Below are 26812 nucleotides of genomic sequence, written 5' to 3'. Positions count from 1 at the left end.
TATATATATACGTCCTATATATATGCCACATATATAGGCCTACGTTTATATTCCATAGTGCAGGGACCCCATAGGGTCCCTCCCAGATGAATTTTTTTCAGTTTCCCAAAAAGCTTAAAATCTCGAACGAGGTGTTGAAAACTTATTTTGCTGAATAAGTTAAATACATTCCTAAAATTGTTCGCAGCTTGCAAAAGGAAACATGGACAACAATTTTGAAAAATACGTAAAATAGAATAGCATTGGTCATTATATCTTTTTTCATGAAACACTGAGTTTTGAAAATTTTGGCCCATTTTGTTGCATGAAGAAAACAATTTCTTTTTTGAAACTTTTTTGCAATGCTTAAATAATAGAATCTTAACATTTAAATTTTGTTAAAATTTCAAAAATCACGACGAAATTCAAATTAAAAAAAAAATTGCTGATTTTCGCAATTAGAAAAAAAGTTGGCCTATGTTTACATGTTTTTTCTTGCATATTGGTGATGAGCATGAAATTACGGCGTTTACGGACAGGTATATAATTGATAAACTTCATACCATTATTCCAAAGCTGTTATCTATGTTAAAAGCATTGGAAAAATTACACGTTTGGGTGCATCTTTCGCCCAATACATATTTCGTAAAAACGTGATTTTGCATCGTATGTTCTATTACAAAGTTTTAGTTACACTGAATTATCTATCAATTAAGACCATCCGAAAGGAAATCGAGATGAGGCAGTACTTAAGGTTCCACTCTGAGCAAGATTTCAATACAATTTCAAGTGTGGCATGTCATAAATCCATGAAATCGCAAATCGCAATCACGTAACGCGATTCAAGTTGGAGTAATGAGGAAATTGAGACGAAATGAATGAAAACAACAAGGGTTGAGAATTGAGATTCCAAATCGGACACGATATACGATGAGAGGACGAATGGATTTGCAGCTGATTCGTTCATTTGTCGTCCGGCTCTCTCTCTCTCTCTTTGTCTTTCTAATCCTTCGATCGACGGACAACATATAAATGAGGAACAATTCCTCGGTTTGTTAACAATTAAATAAATTCAGAGCAATTCTTTTGTATTTTAAACTAGTTATAGTGTGGAACCGTCAAGAATAGATCCATTACACATCTTATATGAAACCAGCCGAATACAGGTAAAAAAATAACATTTAATCCATACATTCAGCATTCAACTTACGATCTGGCGAATGTTGGCGAATGTTCAATGATAGTAAAACAAATTGCTCTACATTTTCTTTTACATATAATTGATATCGCTAATCGTAGACTACTTCTCGTCACTAGAGATGTCATTGTCAAAACCAGAAGAATGGAGCAATGATAATGCGTCAACGTCTTGTGACGCCGCTTTACTTTTATCTCTTGGAGCGAATGTCGTGGACAGAGAACAGTTCGATAACAGTTTGGTTAACTTAATACAACAACAATTATTACAAGGACAAAATCAAGATGACATTGATGAACGTGAAGACGGTCAAATTTCGGATGACAATAATACCAACGAACCCGTTCAATTACTTCAGGACCAAGAATATATCTACACAAATTCTAGAGGGTTACGAAACAATGATTCAACAGCAGCTAGTGAGTCTGTCGCAGGCCTCAATAATAATTTGGAGAGTGGTCCATCATCACTTGCAGAAGAAACTGAGCATGATAAACGGGTGAGACGTGGCGAAGTTACACCCTTTGGGTCAGGAATTGAAGAAACTGAAATACAGACGACTTCGAAAAAGTATGATCATATTGATTAATTGATTATATTTGAGTGTTCTCTAATGTTTTGGTTTGTTTGATAGAGATACGTTTCTTAACTTCAATAAGTATATGCAAGACCAAATTGACCTTCAACAAAGAAAAAAATTAACTGCGACAGGAGCAAGGAAAGAAAAAGCAGGGGAATCTACAAGGACATCTAAGAAAACTCACAAAAAGACCCGAAAGGATCCATTAAATTTGAATATACTTTTTCCCAAAAAACGGAAGCAGAAAGAAAAACTTGGATTAGGCGTTAGTGAAAATCCAAGGTAAATTTATTTCCCTTACTTATCCTCAGCGGCGTAGCCAAGGGGGGGCTAGGGGCTTGAGCCCCTCCCAGAGCCCGAGAATATTAAAAAAATACTTAAAAAATTGCAAAAAATTGCAGAAAATTAAAAAATTAAAAAGTAGCGTATGAATATATATGTTACACATTATGGGAATTCTTTATTACTTCGTGGCCTTAGTATTTTTTGTGTCGAAAAATCAGTTGCGAAAGCGAAGAGAGTTTGTAAGCGTCGTAAAGCTATACCAAAAATCACGCTACTGTTTATTAAATACCAAACGGTTTTCTCCGATTTTAATGGTACGAATTTTGGATTGTTGACGCACAGAAATTAAAATATCTACAGTTTTACATTTTTGTAGATGCACGTATTTGCCCTTGTAACGTAATTCTTAACAAAATCAGAGTCATTCAATATTCAATAATATTTTCAATTTAAAAGTGATTTCAGAAATTAAAGAACTTTATAATGTTCTTTAATTTCTGAAATTCTTATTATAATATGCAAAATTACATTTCAAAAACTTTTAATGTTAAATAGTTTGCTATTTTTTTGTATTTTTAAAACTTCGAAAGCAGCATGCAAATCTCAAAATTTAAAGTTTATAGTTAAGTACTTTTTTGTTCTTTAATGTTTGTAATCGGGTTAAAATTGGAAAAGTTATAGCGTTTTGAAACATCCTGATTTTGGTTAAAAATTCGGGCAAAGGGAAAACTACGCGCATTCAAGAAATTCAAAAAGATCACTTATTTCTGCGTACGAACTGCCTAAAATTTCCCGGTCACAATCGGAGAAAACAACCTGCGGTCTCCACATTGGCAAGTTTCCAATTGAAACTGGCCGTTTTCATGAGCCTTGGCACTTCGTTTTTGATTTCTGTGCTATTTCTATAATATTCTATGCTAAGGATGCGAAGACAAATTTGTATACCGGTTTTGAATGTGAGGCGTGTGTATTTAATTCGTCGTTTAATTTTTCAGTCAAATGTTTGAGACTTCTTTAGTCAAATGTATTGTAGGCTTCGTCGCCAAGATTTTGTTAAATATATTTAAAGGATCTAAATTTATTCCGGTAACATTTTTCACTACAAAGAAAATGTGTCTTTTTCGAAAATGCAGGTGCTACAAAACTCAATTTTACGTCACACCATCGCCCTCCGAGGTCACTGAGGAGGGATGATGGTTGACAAGTAGTATGTAAGTTCACCGGCAGGGAAAGGCGTATTTTGAAGCAAAAAGCATAGAACAAAGTAAAAAGACTCCTCCTTCTTCCATCCACACGCGCGCCACCACCAACCCTCAGTGTTGGTTCATACGCGGCAGAGGAAATCAGCTCACGTTTTCGCTCTCTCCATCCAAAATGGCTTCCAGTAAAGACGAAAATTCGGAAATTATAGGAAATTCATAAAAACGGTAAGATATTGGGGTTTATTTTTCCTCCGCCCCGTCGCGCACACACTAGGTTTTTCGATTAGTGAAAATTTTATTAATGCGCTGCAAACCGTTCCACGAATAAATGAATCGCCCTTCTGTATTTTGGATTAGAGGTGAACCAAATGCTCAGTTGGGCCGAGCTCGGTTCGGTCAAATGGCTTGAGCGAGCCGAGCGTTTTTCAGCTTTGTCTGAGTCGAACTTTTTTCGAGATTTTTGCGACCCATCCTTGGGCGACCCGAGCTTTTGGAAAGTGCTGCTCGACTCACCTCTATTTTCAATTGTTCAGGTCATTTTACATCCTTGTAGAACTTGTTATTCACGCATTGCTACGAAATATTTTAAACACATGCGAATTTTCGATGATTCTAATTTTTAATTGGAATTTCCTGCTTCGAAGACCTACATTTGAAAGATATGGTGCTTTTAATTAGCATTTATCTTCATTCCAACCATGGTAAGCATTTCAACGAAAATCATTGACGGGATTAATGGTTATGGCTGATTTTGTATCGAGCAGGGGCTAAAAAATGAATGCTACCCGAATAAATTTACATCCTTTACTTTACATCAGTCCTTAATCTTTGAACCAATTCTGTATTCCGATCATGCCCCAAACTCCTTGTTGATGACTTTTGGCAAATTTTTCTCAGGAAAAACCTGGTTTGATATTTGAGTAATCGTTAAAATTTCGTTATTAAACCCTTCATGTTACCAGGATGTTTTAGTACAATGTTTCTTTGAATGTACAACAGGTATCTAAGGAATACAAGGTTGATTGTTTAACTGGCCACTACCATTTGATGTGTCACGCTTTGCGCTAGAGCCACTTGGAACCACCAAACTTTAACCCAAATTTGCAGACCCTCGTTAATGTGTAATCCGATTTTTTTGTCATAAAAAACACTGGGATGAATTAGATACACACAATTTACTACAGATAAAATAAGTGTTTGAGGCGTTATTAGGTCAGGCATTAGATGTGGCGTGCTCATAGTTAGTGGTTTCAGACGCTCAAAGCTAGGATATGTGTACCCGTGTATCTATCTATACCCTGTGTTAAAGCGATGGGAGTGAGTGAACGTAGAAATTTTAAGCTTAAAAAGGGTAATCTAAATATTTTTTTGGCTGGGCCCCCCCCAAAGCCCAATCCTGGCTACGCCGCTGCTTATCCTTTTCCTTTACGTTTAAGATGTTGATTTAAATGAGTGTGCACAAATTCTATTTATTCCAGAGACGCTCGAAAACTACCTGGGAAATCTTTAGCAGAAACAACATCAACGTACCTGAACTCTAGTGATGACAGTGACTATCTTCCCAGTGACCAAGAGGATAATGAAAACTCAGACGATAATGGTTCGTCGATGGGCTAATCACGTTTTCTATTTTTACAACAATGCTCCTATGTATTTTTATTAGGAAACAAATCTAAAACCAAAGTAGCTCGATCCACTGGAAGAAAATTGAAACCGGTGAAAAGATCGTTGAAGGATAAATCCTCAGATGAAGATTCTTCAGATTATGATAGTGACTATAGACGGCCAACAAAAAGATGTATGTATGGTTTGTTGTCAGTATACGTTACTAAAGCATTGCTGATAAAATAATTGTGTATACGACCTACTTATAATTTATGTTGGTGCTTATCTAGTGAAAAAGGAGACTGACGATGGTGACTTAAAATACTACCAGACTCGAGTTCAGCATTGGAAAGAGCAGGAAACACGATTAACTGGAGAGTTCCAAAAGTTTGATGGTGGATTCAAAATTCCAATTCATCTGTGGGAAAGTTTATACCAGTGAGTTGATGAATCAGTTAATCTATAAATTGGCCAGCTATCGTAGATAGCGTAAATCTTTGTACAAGTATAATCAAGCGAAACCATACTCGCACTTTTTCTAATAAACAGATATCAAAAAGTAGGTGTTAAATGGCTTTGGGAGCTTCACCAACAAAGATGCGGAGGTATACTTGGAGATGAAATGGGTCTTGGCAAGACAATACAAGTCATCAATTTCTTTATTGGAATTTCGTGTTCAAATATGCTATTTAGGATGTCACAGTAAGGGTTTGCTAAATATATGTATAGTGTTTTATTATGTTGTAATTAATCAGAATCGTCTCCTTACAGACATTGCGGTTTGGGTCCAGTCCTATTGGTTACTCCTGCCACCGTTATGCACCAATGTAAAGAAAACAATTTTTACATCCAAGAGATAACAACTTAATATTTTGAATCTTCAATGGTGGCAAAATGCTACTATAGGGGTCAAAGAATTTCATACTTGGTGGCCCCCATTTCGAGTTGCAATTCTTCATGAGTCGGGGTCCTTCTCCGGAACGAAAGCAGGCGAGTGACCAATTTCATAACATTCAATAATTATGTAGCATGTTATGCAACATGGACTATGAACGATTTGACAATACCTACGTATGTACATATGTATACTTAGATAAGTATTTTTTATGATTTTTTCAGGTCTTATAAGATCTATGAATGAAGGAAGAGGATTTCTCATCACATCATACAGTGGATTAGTTAACAATCAAAATGAAATTTTACAGTACGATTGGCATTACGTGGTGTTAGATGAAGGTCACAAAATCCGGAATCCAGATGCACAAGTATGTCTTATCTTTTGCACGGCATCCTGTTAATTATTGCTAGAATAACGCTTTTGTATTTCTACTTAATTTGATGATTCCTTTTTCAGATAACGCTTGTTGTAAAGCAGGTCAAGACACCTCATCGTCTTATACTGTCAGGATCTCCTTTGCAAAATAATTTAAAAGAACTATGGAGTCTATTTGACTTTGTTTATCCGGGTAAACTTGGTATATTGCCGACTTTCATTGAAGAATTTAGCATTCCTATAACTCACGGCGGATACTCTAATGCGACACAAGTTCAAGTGGCGATCGCTTATAAATGTGCTAAAGCGTTGAGAGATTTGATAAACCCATATTTACTGCGTCGAATGAAATCCGACGTTAAGGATCACATAAATCTTCCTGAGAAAAGCGAGCAGGTAACACATTGTCGTTAATATGCACCATGATTGATTGTTGTGAAGGGATTACAAAAATTGTAATAATTGTTCGTGTAGGTTTTGTTCTGCAAAATGACAGACGACCAACGATCTCTTTATAAGGATTACATTGCCTCAAAAGAAATTGAAGGTATTATCAAAGGGAATTTTAACATGTTTGTGGGGCTGATAAATTTGAGGAAAATTTGCAATCATCCCCACCTTTTTGACGGCGGGCCGAAAATTATCAAAGCAAATCCACACTACATCAAGTATCTTCCGAAAACTAAATCTGGCCTTGGTGATGCAAATTCCAATGATATTGAAGATGATGAAGGTGAAGACATTGATGTAAATCCAATTGATGCTTTCGGACATTGGTCAAAGTCTGGCAAGATGGTCGTATTAGAAACGTTGCTCAAGCTTTGGCATACCCAAGGCCACAAAGTTCTACTTTTCACACAAAGTAGACAGGTATTACTATAATATTTATCATTTGAACACAATTAATTATGACATTTTTCTCAAAATTTATATTTTTTATTTATATTAAGATGCTCTGTATACTGGAAAAATTTATAATTCAATGCAAGTACAACTATCTAAGATTAGACGGATCAACGTCAATTGGCTCACGACAACCAATGATAACCAAGTTCAATACCGTAAGAATACTTTAAAATAATTAATTATTACCTAAGTCACATTTATATATATTTATAGGATCCAAGTATTTTTATTTTCATTCTCACAACTCGGGTCGGTGGATTAGGTGTCAACTTGACCGCTGCGAATCGTGTCATTTTGTATGATCCTGATTGGAATCCATCGACAGACATGCAAGCTAGAGAAAGAGCTTGGAGGATTGGGCAGCTACGGGAAGTTACAATATACCGACTTATAACCTCTTTCACCATCGAAGAAAAAATTTATCATCGACAAGTTTTCAAGCAATTTCTAACCAATCGAGTTCTTAAAGATCCCAAGCAAAAGCGGTTCTTTAAGAGCAATGACATGCTCGAACTCTTTACCTTTAATGAAGGAACCAAAGGAACTGAATCTCAGGCCATTTTTGCTGGAACAGGTTCAAACATCAAAATAAAAAAACCTAAAAAGACGACGAAACAACCGCGTGAAAAGACTTCTGGAAAATTAAGAGATGTCCCAAATCTAGTTAAGCAGCGGCCAGCAAAACCGCAATCCATGACAGCAATAGCAAATGATGAACCCGAATCTAATAACCCAAAGTTTTCGGCTACAGGCGATTCTCAAACAAATGCAGAACAAAATGAATATGTCCTTCAAAAACTGTTTTCTAAATCTGGTGTTCATGCTGCCTTACGACATGATAAAATCGTTGATACCAACGAGTCTGACTATATGATTGTTGAAAAGGAAGCAGAATCAGTTGCCAAAAAGGCTATCGAAACTTTAAAAAGATCACGACAGCAGTGTTGGGATGCTCAGTCTGGGCACGTAAATTACACTGGTCAACAAGGGGAAATTCGTGTGCAACCTAAACTAAGGTTTGGTAAGAAAAAGTTAGAAAAACCGTCCACATCAACATCCACCACCGAAACAACTCTGTTAGAATCTGCTTCCAGACTGAAAAAGGGGCAACAGCAACTTGAAGAACCCCTTTTACTCGCACCAGACAAGTACTTTTCTGGACACTCGCTCCTTCAAGAGGCTCTTACTAACAAGAAAATTACCACTTCAAAAAATGCTGTAATGTCTTCAGCCGATTTGTTATCTATAATTCGAGCTAGAAGATCATCACTTCCTATTCCAGAACAACCAGAACCAGGAACAAGTGGTATGCTAGTATCCACGGACAGCGACTCACACTCGGGACCAGAATTAAAACCTGAGCAAATTGAGCTTCTTGGGGATATTCGTGAATTCATCGCATTCCAAGCAACTGTTGATGGTCAGGCGACAACTGACGAGTTGGTTGATAAATTTGGACCTCGACTGCCCAATGGACAATCTCCATTATTTAAGCAAATGCTGAGCCAACTTTGTACTTTTAGAAAAGTTGAAGGTCGAGGCATGTGGCGATTAAAACCAGAGTTTAGATAATTCAATTATTATGTTACATTACTCCTCAGTATCGAAATGTACCATTATTTTGTATGCGTTACTATTAATAATGACGAGATTAATAAATACATGAAAATTTTGAAGGCACGTCAGTTGTGGTTTGATAATGTATTTCGAGTTAGCTTAATTTATGCATGCATTAAAAACTTGCAACTCACATAGAGAATGATAATGCCTCATACAAAAAAGTACATACAATTAATTTAACTTATTTTGATTGATTTAGTACATATTTATCTTATGCAGACATTGTGCAGTTTGTGGATAATTCAAACTCGGCGATAATATAAATATCTTGGAGTTTGAATGTAAAAACTAATACATCCATATTGCGTACGAGCAGAGAAGCCAGTCTTTCGACTGGCAGTCATGCTAAGCATTTGAAAATGGTCGATAAAATAAATCTGAGGCGACTGCCGGAATCTGCTGACATCCATCCAAACCGCTATGCAAATACGGTTGAAATTTTGGTGACCTATGACCCTTGTGCTGTAAGTGGTCAGATGACGGAGTGTATACTGCCGACGGACAAATCGTCGTGCTGAATAGCACGACGTAATCGACGTAATAGACGTAAAAGTAATAGGATACGAATGTAGACGGCATAGAGCGATCTGGTAACTCCATGTATATACGGCAATACTCTCTCTCATGTTGATCACCTATATTGAAAGTAGTACTCTCCTATAATGGCTTGTTGGTCTAGTGGTATGATTCTCGCTTAGGGTGCGAGAGGTCCCGGGTTCAATTCCCGGACAAGCCCAAAAATTTTTGCACACTTTATCTTAAAATTTTTGATAACCCAAATTTGCCACCTTCCTTAACCCTCAAAACGATAAATTTCGGTAAAAATCTCATTTTTCACCAGCCACACCCACTGGTGCTGAGGGGGGTGGTCCGATTGACCCCTTAAGGTGATAAGATCCTCCCCCTGGGGTCATATGTACGATGCCGCAAACCGATTTCGATTATCTCGATCCGTTCTCGCGTTATCCTGCTGGACGAACAGTAGTCATTGGAGCCACACCCCTCTGCATTAAATAGTATTTGTTCTTTAAATTTAACGTTTGGTGACCTTTCAGTGGCCTTACGTGACCTTTGATGTCTAAATGCGTGTCACCATTGAGTTCGGGGTTAAATTTCAGTGCAAATTGACATGTATCAGAATTAACGTTTGGTGACCTTTTGACCTTCACAGGTATGACCTACAGTGTCCATCTTCGAACTTGACCTTAGTTTTTATATGAAGTATTTATGATCCAAATTTGAAGTCAATATGTTAAACCGTTCTTGAGTTATTGAACGGGCAGATGGACTGACGGACTGACATATCAATCTTGTAAAGGGGGTTCGCCCTTTAATAATTATAAACATTAATCAGTTTCAGTCAGTGTCTCATGGTAGAAAACGTATAATATAATAATTTAATTTATGTAAATATCTTATTAATAGTCTACAATTAGATAGAATTATTTGAAGTATGATTCCAGTGAATTGCACAATTTGTTCAGCAACTCACTTGGATGACTCAAAATAACTCTTCGTGTCCCATCACACAAGGTTCCCTGTTGATAAACCACATAAAAAGTCAATTATAATCTCATAATTATCCCAATTGACCTAATTTTATCAGTAACTCACAACATCAATTGATATTTCTCGCATCATATTTTGTCTCTGTTTCGCAGTAACGGACGGATGCTCAAGAACCCTCCTTCCATGAAACAGGTATAAACTAAGAGTTCTCTCAAGAGTATCAATAATCCGAGCAGTGTTTGAACTCGTTGACGCTACAACGACAGGATGTATTGTTGTGTGGGTGTGTACATGCGAATGTGAGTGACCTCCGGAAGTATGAGATCTTCTCTCTGGTTTAGAAATTGATGTAATGCAAGCTTGGGCCACTTGGTTGGATGCTGCAAGAATCTTGGAATTTTCAATCACGTCACTAGTCCACGTTCTTAAATACCAGAAAATGTAGGTTGATAGGTGAATGACATCCCACAATCTAAATAATACGTACAATTACAATAAGGAAAATATATAATACGGCATTTAATAATATCAACCTATAAACCGTAACTCACTTCAAGTGTAGCTCTAGTAATTGTCCCGTTGGTCGAGTCTCAAGAAATGTTGATGATTTACTGTGCATATGAGATATAAAAGATTGTAGAAATTGCGGCTGGTCTAATAGGTTAACCGATGTCTGCATGGATGTGAATACAGCATCCTAAAAATAGTTGAATGTTATTAATGAAATTTTTGAATTAAAAAATGCTATATTTTCTTTGTACATACCAAAACCTGAAGATGCTCATAATTGTTGTGAAGTGTCCAATGTTTCCAATATGGAATCATCGCTATCACAGCGTCCAAAGCGTATACATTAAAAGTGAGCAAGCTCTTCATCATCCTAAAGTTGTAGTCGTGCTGATTCAACTTGCACGCCGTGGTCATAGCCGGAAGCGAATTAAGCCGGTCCACTATGTGGCTCCCATGACTTCCCCATAAGTTTAGACATTGCTCGACGAAAAATATCTTTTCTGTGCGTAGAATTTGCGTCATTAGTTGTAGACTTACTAGGTAAATCTGCACAAAATAATCATGTTGCCCGTTATGTATTGAATCTTGTAATATAATACTAATAATTATGTATTAAATACCTTGGTCCAGTTAGAACAGTCTTCACGTGAAGATGTTTCTATTGGTTCTTTATATGAACGTTCTGCGTTGCGCATCACAAGGACAAATACTTTTTCAACAATTAAACCGGATATGAGGGCCTCCGCACACTCTTTGACCTCTGCCATCTTCAGCAATACACCAAGAAGCTCCATAATGATATCTTCTTTTCGACATTTCTAAATAAATTAAAACAAATTTTGTACCATGCACTTTCAATTCATAAATAAATGTAAACAACTTATAATTACTTACAGCAATCCCTTCATGGGTAGCATGAACAATCGCATGAGGAATCGTATAGCTAAAATTACAAATACATTATTACTACAAAACGTAATAAACCCGAAAGTAACACTGAGTAAAATTCATTAGATATTTTTATGAATTGTATTTGATGATAATTGAAGTACTTTTATGTATAAAAGTATAGTTACCGATGAAACAAAGGCTGCCACTCTTGCCCATCTACCGTCTTAATTGTTGTTATGATAATTGACGCGGATAAGGTAATAAGAGGTCCTATAGAGTCTAGGCTTGCATCAACGTGCTTAAACACTTTTGAGGCGTTATCCAAAATGTGGGCTATAACGCGTATAATATTTTCCAAAGTTGTAGTTTCCATCTTCCCATTTGGGACTTTCTTCATGCAAATATTAACCAGTCGCAGTGTACTTATTTGCACAGGAGCAGTGTCTTCAAAGAAATGCTTGCTTAGTCGTCCAGAGAGGTTAACCAAATACGTGTTGATGTAGCCAACATCGCTAATGGAATTGACAAGTTGGCATATCAGGTCCATCATTACTTTAGAAGCGTGGGGGTCAGTTATCTACAACAATTTAGAAATATGTTGCTTGCCATTCAATATATGGTTCTGACTGATTTAATTTTAAAAAACGTACCTCGTCTTCTTTCATCGCCCAGTATGGTTGACTGATAACGTCCAACAACCTCTTTTTCATATCATCCTTAAATGTGTCTTCTAAATCATTTCGGTGTAGCACAACACTGATAAAATGTTTAAAAGCAAGTAAACACTTTGTGCTCTGCTCGCCAGGTTGAGATAATGGCATCTGAATAATATATCAAATTTGATTAAATCAATTCGAAACTACTTGCAAATACACACAATGCAACCAGTTTACGAATATTGCGCTTACCTGAAGCAAACGGAAGAAATTTTCTTCTTTAAGCAAAGACTTGATTTCAATTCCAAATTTTGTGTTAATTATTCCAAAGCGAAACAGTTCCAGTGACGCAATGTTAAGCGTGCATGTAATAATTTTCAAACGACCACCGCTGTAAATCAATTAATAAGTTTAGTTGAATAAACAGTTTAATCAGAATAAATCATAGTACTCACGGTCGTAATTGATTAATTGGATGAAACATGTTGTCCCATAAATTCTGACATTTCTTCATGACGGACGCTCCTTTGCGAAACAAAGCTCTTAGAAAGCATAACACTGATAGTGCTAGACCTTCATCCTGCAAAAACATAATGTTAATGTACATATATACAAGAAAGATATGCCTTATTTTAGATATACTTATTTACATATTTATGTACCTTCTCTGTTGGCAAATCTATAATTTTCTGGGCAAGAAAGTCATCCATAAAAATGAATTGAATGAGACCAGGTTGGGTGTGTGCCGCAACAGTTAGAAAGTCTAGAATAGACACTTTGAGATTCACATCTTCTGATCTGAATTCTAATCGCTGAGAAATTAGATCACGAAATGCCACTTCTTCACTCCCAAAACATGATAAAAGTGACATGTTCATCTCTTCGGCAATCTTTTTCAAAATGGCCATGGACAAAGTTGGGATTTTATAGTCCAGGCGATGACGAGCAAATCTACCAAGTTTTTGAACAAGTGTCGATCCAAGTGATTCGTCTACTAATCGGATAGATTCCCGTTGAAATTGGAATAATTTAAGTAGAACAGCCAGGGATTCATAAATTATTTCTGGAATGAGCCAATTCTCTTTGGTAGGTTGAAGTACACAAACTTGTAGCCCATCTTCCGCTGAAAGGTTATAGGGTGGAAATAAATAATTTTAATTTATATTTACAAACTCATTGGGAAATTAATATTATTACTGATGATGGATAAGTACTTACAAGCGGATAATACAGACATTAAAGAGCTGTTTGGAGACAACAACGAAATTGCACAAGCATCTTTAAGTTGTGCCCAGTCTTGTGACTGCACATCAAACACAAGACTGTAAACTTTCAAACAGTAGAGTAGAATTTTGTGTTTAGCTTCAGCAGTGCTGAAACGCCACCTCGTAAAGGAATGAAAGACGTTTTCGTTCAAAAAATCAATCGCATGATATGCAATCTTTTCTTCAATATCACTGGCGAATTGAACTACGCCAGCGCCTCCCTAAAAAAATAATATAACGATATAGCCTTTTATTTTTTAACTGTGTAATGTAAGAAAAAAACTATACAAACTACCTTGAAAAATGTTTGGATTGATTGCAAAAAGGAAATCGTAACGAGGCATTCGTTGTTGGCTACACTTTCATATCCCATGATAATATCTGCAATGAAGGAGGACGACTCGATCCTTGTAGGCCATACTTCACTGAAGTACACGTGGCTCCATTTTTGTACTCCAAACTTATTTGCTGCAACAAGAAGCTCGATCAACTTACTGCACAGTTCCGATTTTGTCTCCCACTGGTTGATGTAATCAAGAGTTCTGCGAAAATCATTCAACAAAACATAAATAAATAAGAATGATAAAATTAGCTTAAATAACACGTACTTGAACACTATGAAGGCCATTGGCTCATACAGTTGACTTAGAGTCTCGGTAATTGCAGGTGCACACGAGGCATACTTGATAAGAAACTTTAAAACGCTCCATACATTTTCATTCTCATCGTGAACCCATTTCACCATCTCAGTAATAGGCGCCTGTCCCATAGCACCACTCTGAAGATGAGTTGCAATGGGGATAAGCCTCTGAATATTGAACACAATTATATTTCGATTATTTAGTACTATTTAATGAAACATCTGTGAACACATAAATCTTTCAAGAGCTGTGTTAATTCTGTACACATACCTGGCTGTTTATCACAGAGAAAACATCAATAACAACGTTATCAGGAATGCGCCAGTATAACGTGAACACATTTTTTTCTGGGTCTTCCTGCATGTGATCCAATTCTGTCCCTGTAGGAAGTCGAACGCCAGCCACAACGCGGGGTGCAACGAGCTTATACCCGTTCGAATTTAATGATAAAATTTCCTTGATACTGTCTGGATCTTCAACACACTCTGCCAACGTCGTCACCATTTTACAATAATCTTTCAATAGCTATTTAAAGGACAATTAAATTTTTGTAATATTGAATTAAGTAAAGTAGTAAACATGAGATAATAAATGATTATATGAACTGTAAATGATATAGAAAACTTACAGGAATACACTGATTCTGATGGAGACATGCATTTGCAGCACATAAACTTCCCCAAATTTCAGTCATATTCTTTACTTTTAGAGGAAATTCAGACATTGCAGAGAAAACCATCAATTGGAGGACAGAACCTTCATCTGAACACAATATGGCTGCAACTTCAGACTAAAATATTAGATAAAGACAATTAAATATGGGCACATAATATTAATATTTGTTTCGTTGTATTTACAATTCGTTGAAAAATCAATTTACAAACATACATGATTCAGGAGAACAGTTGCAAGTTGATAAAAATCATCACTTGTTCCACATCTAAAGATTCTTTCTTCGGTAAGCCTCGTGGCCAATGCACGGAGGGCGAATAGCAACGACTTCAGTATTACATTTGACAAGTTGTTCCTCTGTAATAATGTAATTCATTAACAATAATTATAAGCATTTTAGTACATAGTCAGTAAAACAATACGCACATTATTTTCAACACTTTTCGTGGAATATGTTTGAGCTATTTCCAACATGGTTGAGAAAGTCGTGTCAAGCTGATGCTTTGGATGTCCAAGGATGCCCTTGACCTTTACATTCTTTTGGAAGCATGTTGAGAAATATCCGCTCAAGACTGAACCTTTATTAAAGTCATTCATCAACAAATCTTCCGCGCTCGCTTCTAACAAGTTTTCTACAGCCATTCGAAGTGCGGCGGAAACTTCTTCCTCAGCTTCTTGTAATAATGGAAAGTTCATGAGAGTGAACATCAGAGCTGCCTCAGCCAACATCACCTTCTTATCTTTTCGCCCTAACGTAATCATAGCACACATTTTAATTTTAGGATTCTGTAAATTTTAAAACTGCATGTACATTCTGGTCACACGCTCACACTTACCTGGTCGAAATGACTTGAATTCCTTACAAAAGTCTTCTATGCCAGGAGAAGGCATATGATAAATGAAGACGCTAAGGGCGTGCAGAACTTGTATTTCCTCTTGTGAATTTCTTGATAAATCCAAGGATTTCACTAGATTCGCTGTAAGTTTTGTAGCTCCGTCTTGTTTGACCCACTCACACACAGATTGAAAGATGTTCTACACATGTACATAAGTAAATTGATATTAAATATGTTCCGTGTTAAAGAAAATTCAAAGTATAATTAACTATATATTCCTTACGTTATATTTGTGACCAGGTTGGCTCGCATACCCAAAAATAGCCTGAATCACAAGCACAACAGAGAGCCTCTCGTTCTGGTAGTATTGTTGCAAGTCGGTCAAAAAGTCTGTCGAGACTCGAGGTGCCTCCAACAGCTTTTCGAAGGATGTACTACCTCCACGGTATTCAAACATCATGTAGCTGCAAAATATATCCCACGCCACATTTTCATCCAGCTCCAGTTGCGCCGAAATTCGTTTCCTCAACTTTTTCTCATTGTCCAGTTTCTCTGATGATGCGTTCCCAGTTGTCCCTGCTGCAGTTGTTGTCGGAGCAGAGGACGACGATGCGGTGGACGTTGATGGGTTAGGAACATCAGTCGTTGTAGTTGGCACCGCATCCTCATTCGGTTTTTCGGCATGGGCGAATTGTGTGAGGGCAAGAATTATTCGTTCGTACGATACGCGCAACTCCTCCAATATCACGTCGTCATCGGCCACAATAGACGCACCCCGTAGTACGTTCCACAAGTATTTGTACGGCCTACGAAAACGATATTATTAACATAACCAATAACCAGTAGCAAATCCTGAATTACAAATTTAAATGAATGTTTGAAGAAATTATCAAATTGCAAAAAAAACGTTCTACATAAAATGCATAAATTAGAAATTGTTACCATTGAACCCGCAACTCATGGTCTTCTGACGTGCTCATCCCTGGACAATGATATTACTTTTATAAACTTTGTAATTAATTGAAAATATTATTACATAGAGAAACAAATCAGAAAATATTCCACGTTATTATGCAGAGCGGAATTCGTGAGGGAAAGTCGTTTCCCGGCCCGTTGCATACCCTTGCAATGCGATCGTGAGATTGATTCTTATGCATTTCGATATGACTAAATGAAAATAAACGCAATTTGTGTGTACATATGTGTGTATTTAAATGATTCTGCCAATAGTAAACTGTGATTAGCTAATAATTTAGTAAAATTTGAACAAATCATTCCTGATGCAATTAGATTTGGATGTAATTTCGGCGGGGCATTGCACTCTTTGGAACGAGACATCTGGATTATCGGCATTTCGGAACCAATTAAATCTCCAGCGGCACCTGAAAAATTGCCGTATATTTAATTAGCTTTTACATAAATTATTTTGCCAAAGATTAATCAGATAGAATACCCCTCTCTAATTTGGGATGGAAGTTGTTCACATTCTTCAATAGTACGCACACCTCCGTATCGATCTGACACAGTGAATACAAATTACAATTGAATTCATTCTCATATTTTTTCTGGACAAATGTCAAATTCACATACCACCCCACCCAGCGTCAGGAGCTCCCCATTGTGGCTGACAACCATTGAAAAGTCCCACCCCTCCTCCTGGCATTAGGATGTCGAAATGATTTTCCTATACACACAGAAAATAAAACGGATTACACTTTGTTATGTTAAGTATTTTTACAGATAGGATTGCACAGAGCATGTCTTACGCCGAGATCTCCTCCCGTGTTGGTGACTTGAACAATCAATTTCTTGCCCTGGACGGGTCCTGTCAAGAAATTAAGCTCGTAGCAGGCACAACACCAGTCCCATTCACCCTGATTCGAGAGATAAGCCTGAAAAATGGTATGCATTACAAGTAAGAAAACAATAGATCGGTATATACTTATCATCGGAAAATAATTATATGCAAGTGGAAAATTCACGACTGAAGGATTCGTTGTTCTAGTTTAGCATTTATCTATGAGGGTATTCGTAATATGAAAGGTGAGTAAGAAATCAGAGTTCTACTTACTGCAGCAAACCCATAAGCCAAGTTATCATTGACAGCCCATGGCTGATTGTTGTTGCATGTGTAGGAAGCTAAAAACATAAATTATTTAAATATTTTGGGGATGACAGAATGTTTCTTATGCTTGTTTTTATCTTTCTCGTACGTCCTCCATTGCACCCACTCTGAGCGTTGACATCGATAACTCGTACACCGTCCGCCTCGCAGGTATCCACAGGTTTATTCACTGGACCTTTGTCACCCCAACCGCAGGACGGCTAATGTCAATTATTTTGTAAGTAAGTGTTTCGAACAGTTCATTTGATATAAGATATCAGTCACGCTTTACCTTACAACAATCCCAATATCGCGTTGTTCTCCCGTTTTGTTGGCCATGAGCTACACCAAGCAAAACGAGGGCAAAAAGCACAAGAGTCTGAAATTATTTAGCGTAATAAATAATTATTACAGGGAATAATATGCCTCTCATAATGGGACAATTGGTGTACCTTCATAATGTTCTGTTTTAAAAGGATCAAAAACAAGTCAACCATCCGATATCAATAAAGGTTCTAATTAAATTTGGGTTCGGTCGTCATCTATTTATACGAATTTTCAAGCTGCATAACCATTTTCCACAATAAGGCTGACATCAAGACGTTTTGATTGATCGATTATTGATTATTGTGCATGCATTATTATTGTCAAATGAAATTATAAAGCATGCTGTCACATACTTCTAATCAGTGTTTAACAAGGTGTGCCATTCCAACTACATATGTACAGATACAATTTCCATTCGTCGTTGCACCCAAATTATACATACATACACACGACCAGAGATACATATCTTCCCAAAGAAGAACAAAGTAACATGCCTCATCGTGTGCAAAATTATATATCAATCAAAACATCACAAAATCAGCACATGCACAAATATTTACAAAAACTGTCATACTTATCTTGGTCCAACTTATCTTTATGAATATCTCGTACATTGTGCAAATAGGAATAAAGTCACATACTTTATAGTTTCACAAAATATTTGTTAGCAAAAAATGTAAATTAGTATCTGATAATAACAATGCTCTTATTTCTTGATAAGCGATAACCTTGATAACTAAGCTGTCCAATTAAAGTGTACATGATGAACAACTATTTATAGATACTCACATTGAGTTAATCGAAACACTACATAACAAAAATTGAGATAATAAAAATGATAGCTTATTTAGCTGACATTAAATAATAATCAATACAATTAAAGAGTAATATATTTTTGTCCAAATGACGAGTAATTCATAAGTAAATTAATATTTCATTATTATGAAAAATTGTATACATGACAAGTCGCAATACTTAAGTGTTTTGTCTGTAGTTTGGCGTAAAGTGGAAATTAAGGTACGAATTTGGACTTTGGTCTAACCATCTGCCGTGCAGAACATCGTATAGATATTGATATTTATACGCACATAATTTATAGATAATTTGTTGCTTATTTTATTTGTCGACATCATAGTATAATGCATTTCGTACGTATGCATGCACGTGTTGATAAGTACTTAATGATGTCACCCACAGGAAATTCATACTTATGTAAATATGTATAAATTGCAATGCTACACATAATCCTCCAGCATTTTGTCCAAGTCGTAACAAGAAAGCATACAAAAAACTGCTAACAATGAAACAGTTTTGGTATCCGTGCATCCTAATAATAGTGACAATTATCCAATTATCCGCAGGTTATTCTTTTAGTAATATGTGCAAAATTTTCTACATGTTAATTGCTAATCGTGCATGTTTCTATCTATAGGATTACGCTGTTACGAATGCATTTCAGAAAAAGGTTTGAGCTTGTTTGGTGCATATCATAAGGATTGCAAAGAAGGTGACCTCCCCGACTTTCTCGGCATTGAATGTAGACCAGAAAATAACATACGGAACAGTTAGTACATACTTTTGATTTTTGCAGTAATAAATAATTTAAATGACCTTTTTGAAAATTTTAACATTGAGATTCGACATATTTAGAATCTCTGAGACTGTTCCCACAAGAGCTACGAGAGGTCTTCAAACGACGAGATGTCTTCAAGGCAAAATTTACATGGTTTTGTACCAAACTCCAAGTAAAATTATGCATGTGCCTACATACATATATTCAATACCAATATATCTAATTCTCAAAATAATTAATGGCCTAATGATTACCTATTTTATTGTAAAGTTGAAAAAGGCCTCACAATAAAAGGGTGTGACTGGGTTCCGGTGGAGTTGGGACTGGTCGAGAATTGTGCTCCTACTAAAGAAAATGACCTCAATGGGATGCTGTGCCAATGTAACACGGACTTGTGCAATGGATCACAAAAATTAGTATCAACTTTTATTTTCATAACCGTCCCATGCATTGGCACATTAATGTACTTTTTGGCTAATAAAATATAACGTAGTAAAATATTTAGCAAATATGTACACATAAATTATTTATAAACAAGTTACTTAATCTGTGCCAATTTATTCAGTGGGGGAAAAATTCCTTTATCTTGGTCATACTGCAGACAACATGCTTCGCCATCCCAAATTAACTGATTTTTTGGACATCCATTAATCCTGTGTTATAAAATGAAACAATTATTTTTTAAATAATAAAACGTGCAAAAATTGATATTAATATTGTCGTACTGTTCATACATTTGTACAGGATGATTTTTGGCATCTTTCTCATCGACGATTTGCTTCATTGGTTTTCGAAGCCAATTATTGTACACCTGAGAAGTATTGTGAAAGTGGGTGTGCACTACCATATCGGCCATTTCAAGCGTCCCCTCATGTAAACCAGGAAGGATTACAGGGTACACTTTTCGTTGTTTTTCACTCAACTGGCGAAACCTGAATCAAATATTCACAAATTCATTTATGTAAATGTTCGTTTAAAAAATAAAATATGATAGGTGATTTGCCACCATCTATATTGAACTGCATCCTGAAGAAAAAAGTGTTCCATTGCCATCGCAAATAGTCGGTGTGCGTTCTTATTAATGGTGAAATACCGGAAGCACTCAGAATGGACCAAATCCACTCCCTTCCAGAGCAACTCGACGATCATATCATTCTTATCTGGGTTAAAATTCCGACCTTCTGGGAGTTCAGGTTTCTTCTGGATTTCAGGGTTGTATAACTCTTATTATTGCCATCATACATGATAATAATTAAATGGACATAATGTAAAAATCACAACGGTACTAGCGAATATCATGTAAATCAACCTCATCATCTCAGTAATTCTCTGATTTCTCACCGTCTTAGCAGCTGCACCCTCTTGACCGGGTGTGGCAGGACAACTGAGGAAAGTGTGTGGAAGTGGGTCCACGTGTTGTAGGCATTTATTTAAAGAAAATTTAATTAATTTAAATTCATTTTCATCCAGAATATCTCCTTCGCCAGTGTCGAAATATAAGTATTCTACCAGCCGGTAGTTGGCATTCAAAACGATTAAGAAGTTTATTGGCCATCTAAATAATAATAAGTTTCATATTATACTCTGAGATGAAAACTTATTCATATCTTGCTGCACAAACCTTGCCAAAAATTTTTGTAGCAATGTCTAATAATTTAAGAGCCCGTGAAAAGTTGTTTGATTCGATATGAGCATTTTGCAACTCTATTCGCATTCTGTACTCGACCAACTGTTCCATTTCAGATCGAAGTCGGTCATGGAGCTGGGAGACGGTCAACCTTCCCCAGTCGGAATTAAGAGGTCTGGTTACCCATAATGCGTTCTTTACAACGCATTCAGCTTTAGGTGGGGCGTTACAACCTACATATTAGAGAAATCTTAATTTATTAATATAGATAAATCATCCATATGAATGTATGTATTCATTCTTTATGTGTGTACTTTCATATTTTCCAAGTCCAGATTCAAAGATAAAACCTCCAGATCCTTTTGATTTTCCAGGAATCATAGTCCAAGTGTCATCAATTTTTCTACTCGTGGCTGAATCATGCAACCAATAAATATACTTATGTATAACCTGATTGGATAAGTTAGTCTCTCACATACTTATCTTGCACATTGCAAACTTTTTCGGCAAATCTTGAAGCGCCAGTTGTCGTAAATCACAATTCTGAACACTCCCATCTGTGTGGCGCAAGTTCATATTGATTTTTTCTCCTTGGACGTTTGATGCCCTAGGATGAGACCAAAATGCGTAACTTTTCTCTCCCAGCTTGCGACTGCCCATTGCTTCTGAAACGGAACAATTGTTGAAGACTACAGACGTTACTATGCACTCTGATAACACTCACCTTGAGAATATGGTGTCCAATTCCCATGCTGTCTCAACCATTTTACAGGAACCCTACGAAAGTTTCCTTCGTCATCGAACTCGCCGACATGATCCTCTAAAGTAGGGACCAGGCCATAAATATCCCCAGTAACATCCACATTTTTATTCTGCTTTATCGAGTAGCGAATACACTTATTAGTCTGCTCAGCCGACGGGACACTCCATGCCAGAGTAGACTTGTCTTGCTTTAAAGGAGTTCGTGCGAGGAAACTACACACGTTGAAAAATTGCATGACAATTTTATTGCAAATTTCTGAATTGAAATGAAAAAATATTCATCTTACTGTCCATGATGACAGATACATGTATCCTTTGGAATCGCCTTTCGTAACATGGAGATTCCACCGGGGCAGGCTTTTGACGTAAATCCACGAACAATGCCATCGCCATCGCAGAAAGCTATGTAGTGCGTCCATGAAGAAAAATTCGGATAGAGTATCCCATTTCCTTCAATATTTGTGCAAAATAGTACAAAAAATATCGCAATTGCCCTAACTTCTCGCTAGAACATTCAAAGAAACAACTTTTTAAAGTTTTATTACTTTTGCAACAGTAGTGCATCAAAATATATATGTGTACACGGCTGCATATGCTTACCCAAATTCTCATATTTGGTTGATTTGACTGATAAAATGTCCTAAACTGTACTATTTATTAAGTGATATTGATTGTAAGCAATTTATATTTAAAATAATTTATTGACATAATCCAAAGAAAAGTAGAAAGTCCACAACAAAAGTGCATCATAACAAATGTGCCATTGTCCAACCATAACTGCTTACATACTTAGCATAAATGAATGAAAGTACTACATTTGACAGTTTAAGAAAAGCTATAGATTAAATTAAAGTGATACGCTATTCATAAAATATTTTCTTTTACTTGGACATATATGACTTATGTTGGTATTGGTGTAACCGATAAGGGTCTTGACATCATGACTTCTTCATATTTTGGAGGTGGATCCCTATTTTGCCTAGCGATGTTCAAAAATTCTGGCCTCGGTCTACTACATCTGTGCTGACCGTATTGTGGTGGTGGTTGAACAATGCTGGGCGAATTTTCAAGTGGCGAACTACGAACTACTGGAATTGTATAAACGGTGGTGGCAGCCGTTTGTTCATGCCTACTTCCACAGTTCCGATGATGTCGGCAGGCGTATCTTTGGCGTATAATATCTATGATTTTAACAAATAGAAGGTGAAATTTACATTTAAATCTCAAATTCAACCACGGATGAGGTGTATAATTATTTACACGTGGGTGATCCGTTAAAACTTGCTGCCGATAAGATTGTAGTTTTGCGATGTGCCCAAAAACAGAAATAGACCACAAGCGCAAACTATAATATTAAAAATATTTATAAATATGTATGCACATATCTGCATGTGCACCACTCTTTTTAAAGAGTGGTTTCGATTTTATATATTTTTAAAATTTACCATTATAATACAAAATCCTATGACTGATATGGTTGCGATCGTCATGTTTTTTTTGTAAATGATTGAAATGTAATTTTAAAATTTAAGTTTATTAAGAGAGGTATGTTAATATATCACAAAAGTACAGAGGAAAAAGATGATATCTACAATGCTAAGTTGAAATCAATATTATATGAAGATTGATTGCGATTCCGACAATAAAATAAAGTTAGCATAGATTATTGTCTTCCAATATCACCTCTCGTAATATAATAATGTTAATCTAGTGGGGAAAGGGTGATTTATGTTATCTTAAGATAAGGAACTGACTCGAAATTACAATTTGCTTCACTATTGCATATTGTTTACTGTTCGTGAGCAAATTAATACTTTCTACCCATAATGCATGTTACGCACTTGTAAATATGTACATACATTCATACATACATACATGCAAATCATGTTAGATATCCAAAAAACGCATAATCGAAGGTCTGGTTAATAATTTCAATTGCCGCCTTAAAATGTTATTTAATATTTAAGAAATAGTTACGACACAAAATTACAATTAAAATCGCGATTCTTCCAAATTTGCAACAACAGAATATTCTTGGCTGTCCCTAGTAGGCGTGGAATTTGCAACTTTCTTGATCTTGTATTTTTCTTTTCTTGCTTCATATCCACACCACCCTCGATTTTTCGCTTCATTGTTAATTACACAGATTATTATTGCAATGAAAATGACAGTCATAACAATCCCAATCGCAATTAAAATCCAAGTAGTGGAACCTGTAAATTTACATTACCCATAACTAAACGCATCGCATACTTATTCAACCGTACAGGTATTTACTAGTATGAATATATATATACCGTTGTCATCCCCACTCGGTTGTGGCGGTGTCACAATTTCCACACCCACGTCTTTCCCCAAAATATTCTCTACCGTTATTTGAAGCATTAGGTCACCTTCCATCTCATTTGGGGCATCAATCGTTACTATAAACTCGTTACTATTCCTCTAAACAACCACCAATTAATGTAATCAAATTTAGCAAATACTCTGACAAAATATTATGGTTTAAGTATTGAGTGTACCTCAGAGTGAACCGTGACATTCCTGATGTGAACATCTTCCAACTTGTAATCGTCAGAATTGGTAACATTTTTCTTCATGTCGACGCTTGGGATAGGATTGCCTTTGACTGAAAAGTGAACATCAACTTGATTGTTGTCACCGTAAACCAGCATTGTGATAAAGGTCCCATCGTTGTTGGAATACACAATTTCGGGAGAATCTGTAAGTAAATAATACGTGAACGTAACAAAATTGCGTCAATTAAAACCAACGCCACTTACATTCCACATTCACAGTTAGCGAGTGCTGCACTTCTTCGCTGCCTTGCTCAACATCTTTAAATCCTGGATGGGAAACACGGCAAACGAATATTTGATCGTTAAACTCTTTAGTGAAAGTTTCGGTCCATTGGATACATGTTGAACTAGAGTCGTTTTTCTTGAGGACAAAATCCGAAATTGGTTTCTCATCTAAACATTATGCACATGGAACGTTAGTACTTAAACTGTAATCCATATTTACTAATAACTAATGAAAATCATAATGTTAATGTTGTTACCCAAGTAGAAAGCAAGTTTCGTCTCCGCAATGGGCTTACCACCAGAAGAGCAACATACAATGGTTGTATCGTTTTGAGTAATTGACTCATCTTGCCAATCGGTAACATTTATTTCGTTTTTGAAACCGTCCACAATTATTATTGGTGGGTCTGGCTTTTCTGAATATCAGGATAATTTGAAAAATTACAATATGCATTACATATATAGAAAGCAGTATATTTTGAGTTAGTTTTTTAGCGTTTTTAAAAAATTTTATTTCGTTAGGTTTGAGACTAAAATGTGCGATTCTTGGGTGGTCAGTTTTTGCGATATTTTGCATTTTACTTTACCATCGACAGTACGAATAATCAAGATTAAAGTCAATAACGTGCTGATTTAAAATTTGTACCGTATTGGAAAACTTCAATGTCTGCTCGCCATATTGTCCCAGCCGCGATGAAGGAACACACCCAATCTCCAATTTGCTCTTCGTTAGCAGCAACCATTTTGAGTCCACATTGACCATTGTTTACTCCAGTGCCCACATACTCATAAACCCCTGGACCTTCCTGCTTCGATATCGCACAATCGGTTGCGTTTATAATTATGTCCCGGGAGTTGGTTTCATCAATGTGGTAGTAACGACATAATCTTTCCCCCGGTGGGAGTTCCCGAACAGCCTCTTCTGGTGCGAAACATAGTATCTCAGCGTCGTCTCCGTAATTTATGTACACCACGGCTTGGGATACATTTGCATTTATGGCAGACACTACAGACGTTGGAGATTGAAGACCGGTAACTTAGTTGTTCGTTAAAAAGAAATAAATATTATTCTCAATATTAATAAAATTCGGAGGAATATGCAAATTAAATGAAAGTAATTTCGAGAGACGAGAGTCTTCATACTTACCAAAAATGAGGGTTAGTAACGTCGCACCCATGCTTGACTCCATTCTAACTCTTTCTATCAGATTATCCTAACTTCGAAAACTAGTCCTGGTCAACTCTCTCTCTCTCGGAGACTCCAGTTAACAATGATCCAATGATCGAGTCTAGGGGCGAATTATTTTTTAACTCATTTTCCTTAAATTGTTTAACTTTATTGTAGATTTAAGAGATAAATACATAGACTTGATCTAAATTAATAAATTAGTTCAAACATAGTGTTATTAATACATTAGCGCAGTGGCATAACGTTTTTTTTTTTGCATGTGCATACCTATATACGCGTATAAATATTGTCATTTTATTATATCTTTCAAATACGAGGTCTTTTTACATTTTTATTTTGGCCCGCATACGACAAATGGTTTCCAGTACATAAAGTTTCAATTTTCAAATTCATTTATTTCAAATCCAACGAGAAAACGTTGGTTTTTATCCTGAATTTATGTTATTTTATAAATGAGTCATATATTGTGTTGACAATGAGAGAGTTTGTTTAAAATTGAATAATGCGTACAAGGTATAATATTTGAAACAAAATCCTGTGCTATATAGTAATACCAGCATTCAAACCTGTAAATGTACATATGTATGTACATAAAAAGATCGAATAATATTTGTTATCCGTAGTTTCCCCATTTCCTCCAGTTCAATGTTAGACGACTAACATTGCTGGTTGCATTTAATAAGTATATATTTGGCCGTGGAGAACATAAAATAGTTCACATTGAGTAGATATTAATAATGGCGTTAAACTTTGCTTTGCAAACAATATTTTGCATATTTAAAACAGCTAAAAGTTATA

At 36.1% G+C, this 26812-nt stretch overlaps 6 protein-coding genes and 1 non-coding gene across 16 annotated transcripts; 3 read left to right on the top strand and 4 right to left on the bottom strand.

Annotated features, from left to right (window-relative positions):
- The first annotated feature begins 913 nt into the window (after positions 1-913).
- LOC110844241 (DNA excision repair protein ERCC-6) lies at positions 914-8708 on the top strand. Its single transcript, XM_022090395.2, has 14 exons — positions 914-1145; positions 1279-1747; positions 1812-2039; positions 4723-4844; positions 4908-5042; positions 5140-5287; positions 5399-5551; positions 5621-5676; positions 5756-5839; positions 5969-6114; positions 6204-6518; positions 6597-6992; positions 7073-7183; positions 7242-8708. The coding sequence occupies exons 2-14, from the start codon at positions 1299-1301 to the stop codon at positions 8598-8600; spliced, it is 3702 nt and encodes a 1233-aa protein (XP_021946087.1). The 5' UTR covers positions 914-1145; positions 1279-1298; the 3' UTR covers positions 8601-8708.
- A 604-nt stretch (positions 8709-9312) lies between these two features.
- Positions 9313-9384, top strand: Trnap-agg. The gene has a single exon. It is a non-coding gene; the product is annotated as a tRNA-Pro (tRNA).
- Positions 9385-10002: 618 nt separating this feature from the next.
- Positions 10003-16754, bottom strand: LOC110843734 (nucleoporin NUP188 homolog). The gene is made up of 21 exons (XM_022089762.2): positions 16571-16754; positions 15912-16434; positions 15629-15827; positions 15219-15541; positions 15009-15149; positions 14749-14910; positions 14391-14645; positions 14088-14287; positions 13775-14021; positions 13433-13700; positions 12877-13337; positions 12670-12794; positions 12467-12605; positions 12209-12379; positions 11744-12135; positions 11562-11610; positions 11288-11485; positions 10923-11213; positions 10709-10854; positions 10263-10629; positions 10003-10186 (listed from the first exon to the last, which is right to left on the bottom strand). Exons 1-21 carry the CDS (start codon positions 16606-16608, stop codon positions 10091-10093), a joined length of 4791 nt encoding a protein of 1596 aa, XP_021945454.2. The 5' UTR covers positions 16609-16754; the 3' UTR covers positions 10003-10090.
- Positions 16755-16815: 61 nt separating this feature from the next.
- On the bottom strand, positions 16816-18319 carry LOC110843646 (endoglucanase-5). The gene is made up of 8 exons (XM_022089645.2): positions 18185-18319; positions 18025-18111; positions 17842-17953; positions 17700-17767; positions 17395-17520; positions 17219-17312; positions 17082-17145; positions 16816-17010 (listed from the first exon to the last, which is right to left on the bottom strand). The coding sequence occupies exons 1-8, from the start codon at positions 18227-18229 to the stop codon at positions 16881-16883; spliced, it is 726 nt and encodes a 241-aa protein (XP_021945337.1). The 5' UTR covers positions 18230-18319; the 3' UTR covers positions 16816-16880.
- On the top strand, positions 17407-20346 carry LOC110843647. 10 transcript variants are annotated; one of them, XR_004833842.1, is made up of 6 exons: positions 17407-17543; positions 17634-17970; positions 18147-19076; positions 19492-19623; positions 19710-19804; positions 19903-20346. XR_004833842.1 is itself a non-coding variant. In XM_022089646.2 (4 exons), exons 1-4 carry the CDS (start codon positions 19360-19362, stop codon positions 19921-19923), a joined length of 309 nt encoding a protein of 102 aa, XP_021945338.1. In that variant the 5' UTR covers positions 19085-19359; the 3' UTR covers positions 19924-20346. The 10 variants fall into 10 exon arrangements, 3 of the variants coding, with proteins under 3 accessions (XP_021945338.1, XP_035703045.1, XP_021945339.1); XR_004833843.1 differs by having other exon boundaries at positions 17634-17974; XR_004833844.1 differs by lacking the exon at positions 18147-19076 and having other exon boundaries at positions 19554-19623.
- Positions 20347-22708: 2362 nt separating this feature from the next.
- On the bottom strand, positions 22709-23558 carry LOC118434558. The gene is made up of 3 exons (XM_035848347.1): positions 23467-23558; positions 23282-23366; positions 22709-23202 (listed from the first exon to the last, which is right to left on the bottom strand). Exons 1-3 carry the CDS (start codon positions 23509-23511, stop codon positions 22922-22924), a joined length of 411 nt encoding a protein of 136 aa, XP_035704240.1. The 5' UTR covers positions 23512-23558; the 3' UTR covers positions 22709-22921.
- A 194-nt stretch (positions 23559-23752) lies between these two features.
- Positions 23753-26129, bottom strand: LOC110843859. The gene is made up of 7 exons (XM_022089906.2): positions 25973-26129; positions 25472-25861; positions 25083-25241; positions 24805-24993; positions 24544-24743; positions 24319-24466; positions 23753-24234 (listed from the first exon to the last, which is right to left on the bottom strand). Exons 1-7 carry the CDS (start codon positions 26013-26015, stop codon positions 24014-24016), a joined length of 1350 nt encoding a protein of 449 aa, XP_021945598.1. The 5' UTR covers positions 26016-26129; the 3' UTR covers positions 23753-24013.
- Positions 26130-26812: the final 683 nt, after the last annotated feature.

This window comes from Folsomia candida, unplaced genomic scaffold (assembly GCF_002217175.1).
Source record: "Folsomia candida strain VU population unplaced genomic scaffold, ASM221717v1 Fcan01_Sc002, whole genome shotgun sequence".
In the NCBI taxonomy this organism is placed as follows: Eukaryota; Metazoa; Arthropoda; class Collembola; order Entomobryomorpha; family Isotomidae; genus Folsomia; species Folsomia candida.
This window is presented reverse-complemented; position numbering and strand designations above follow the sequence as displayed.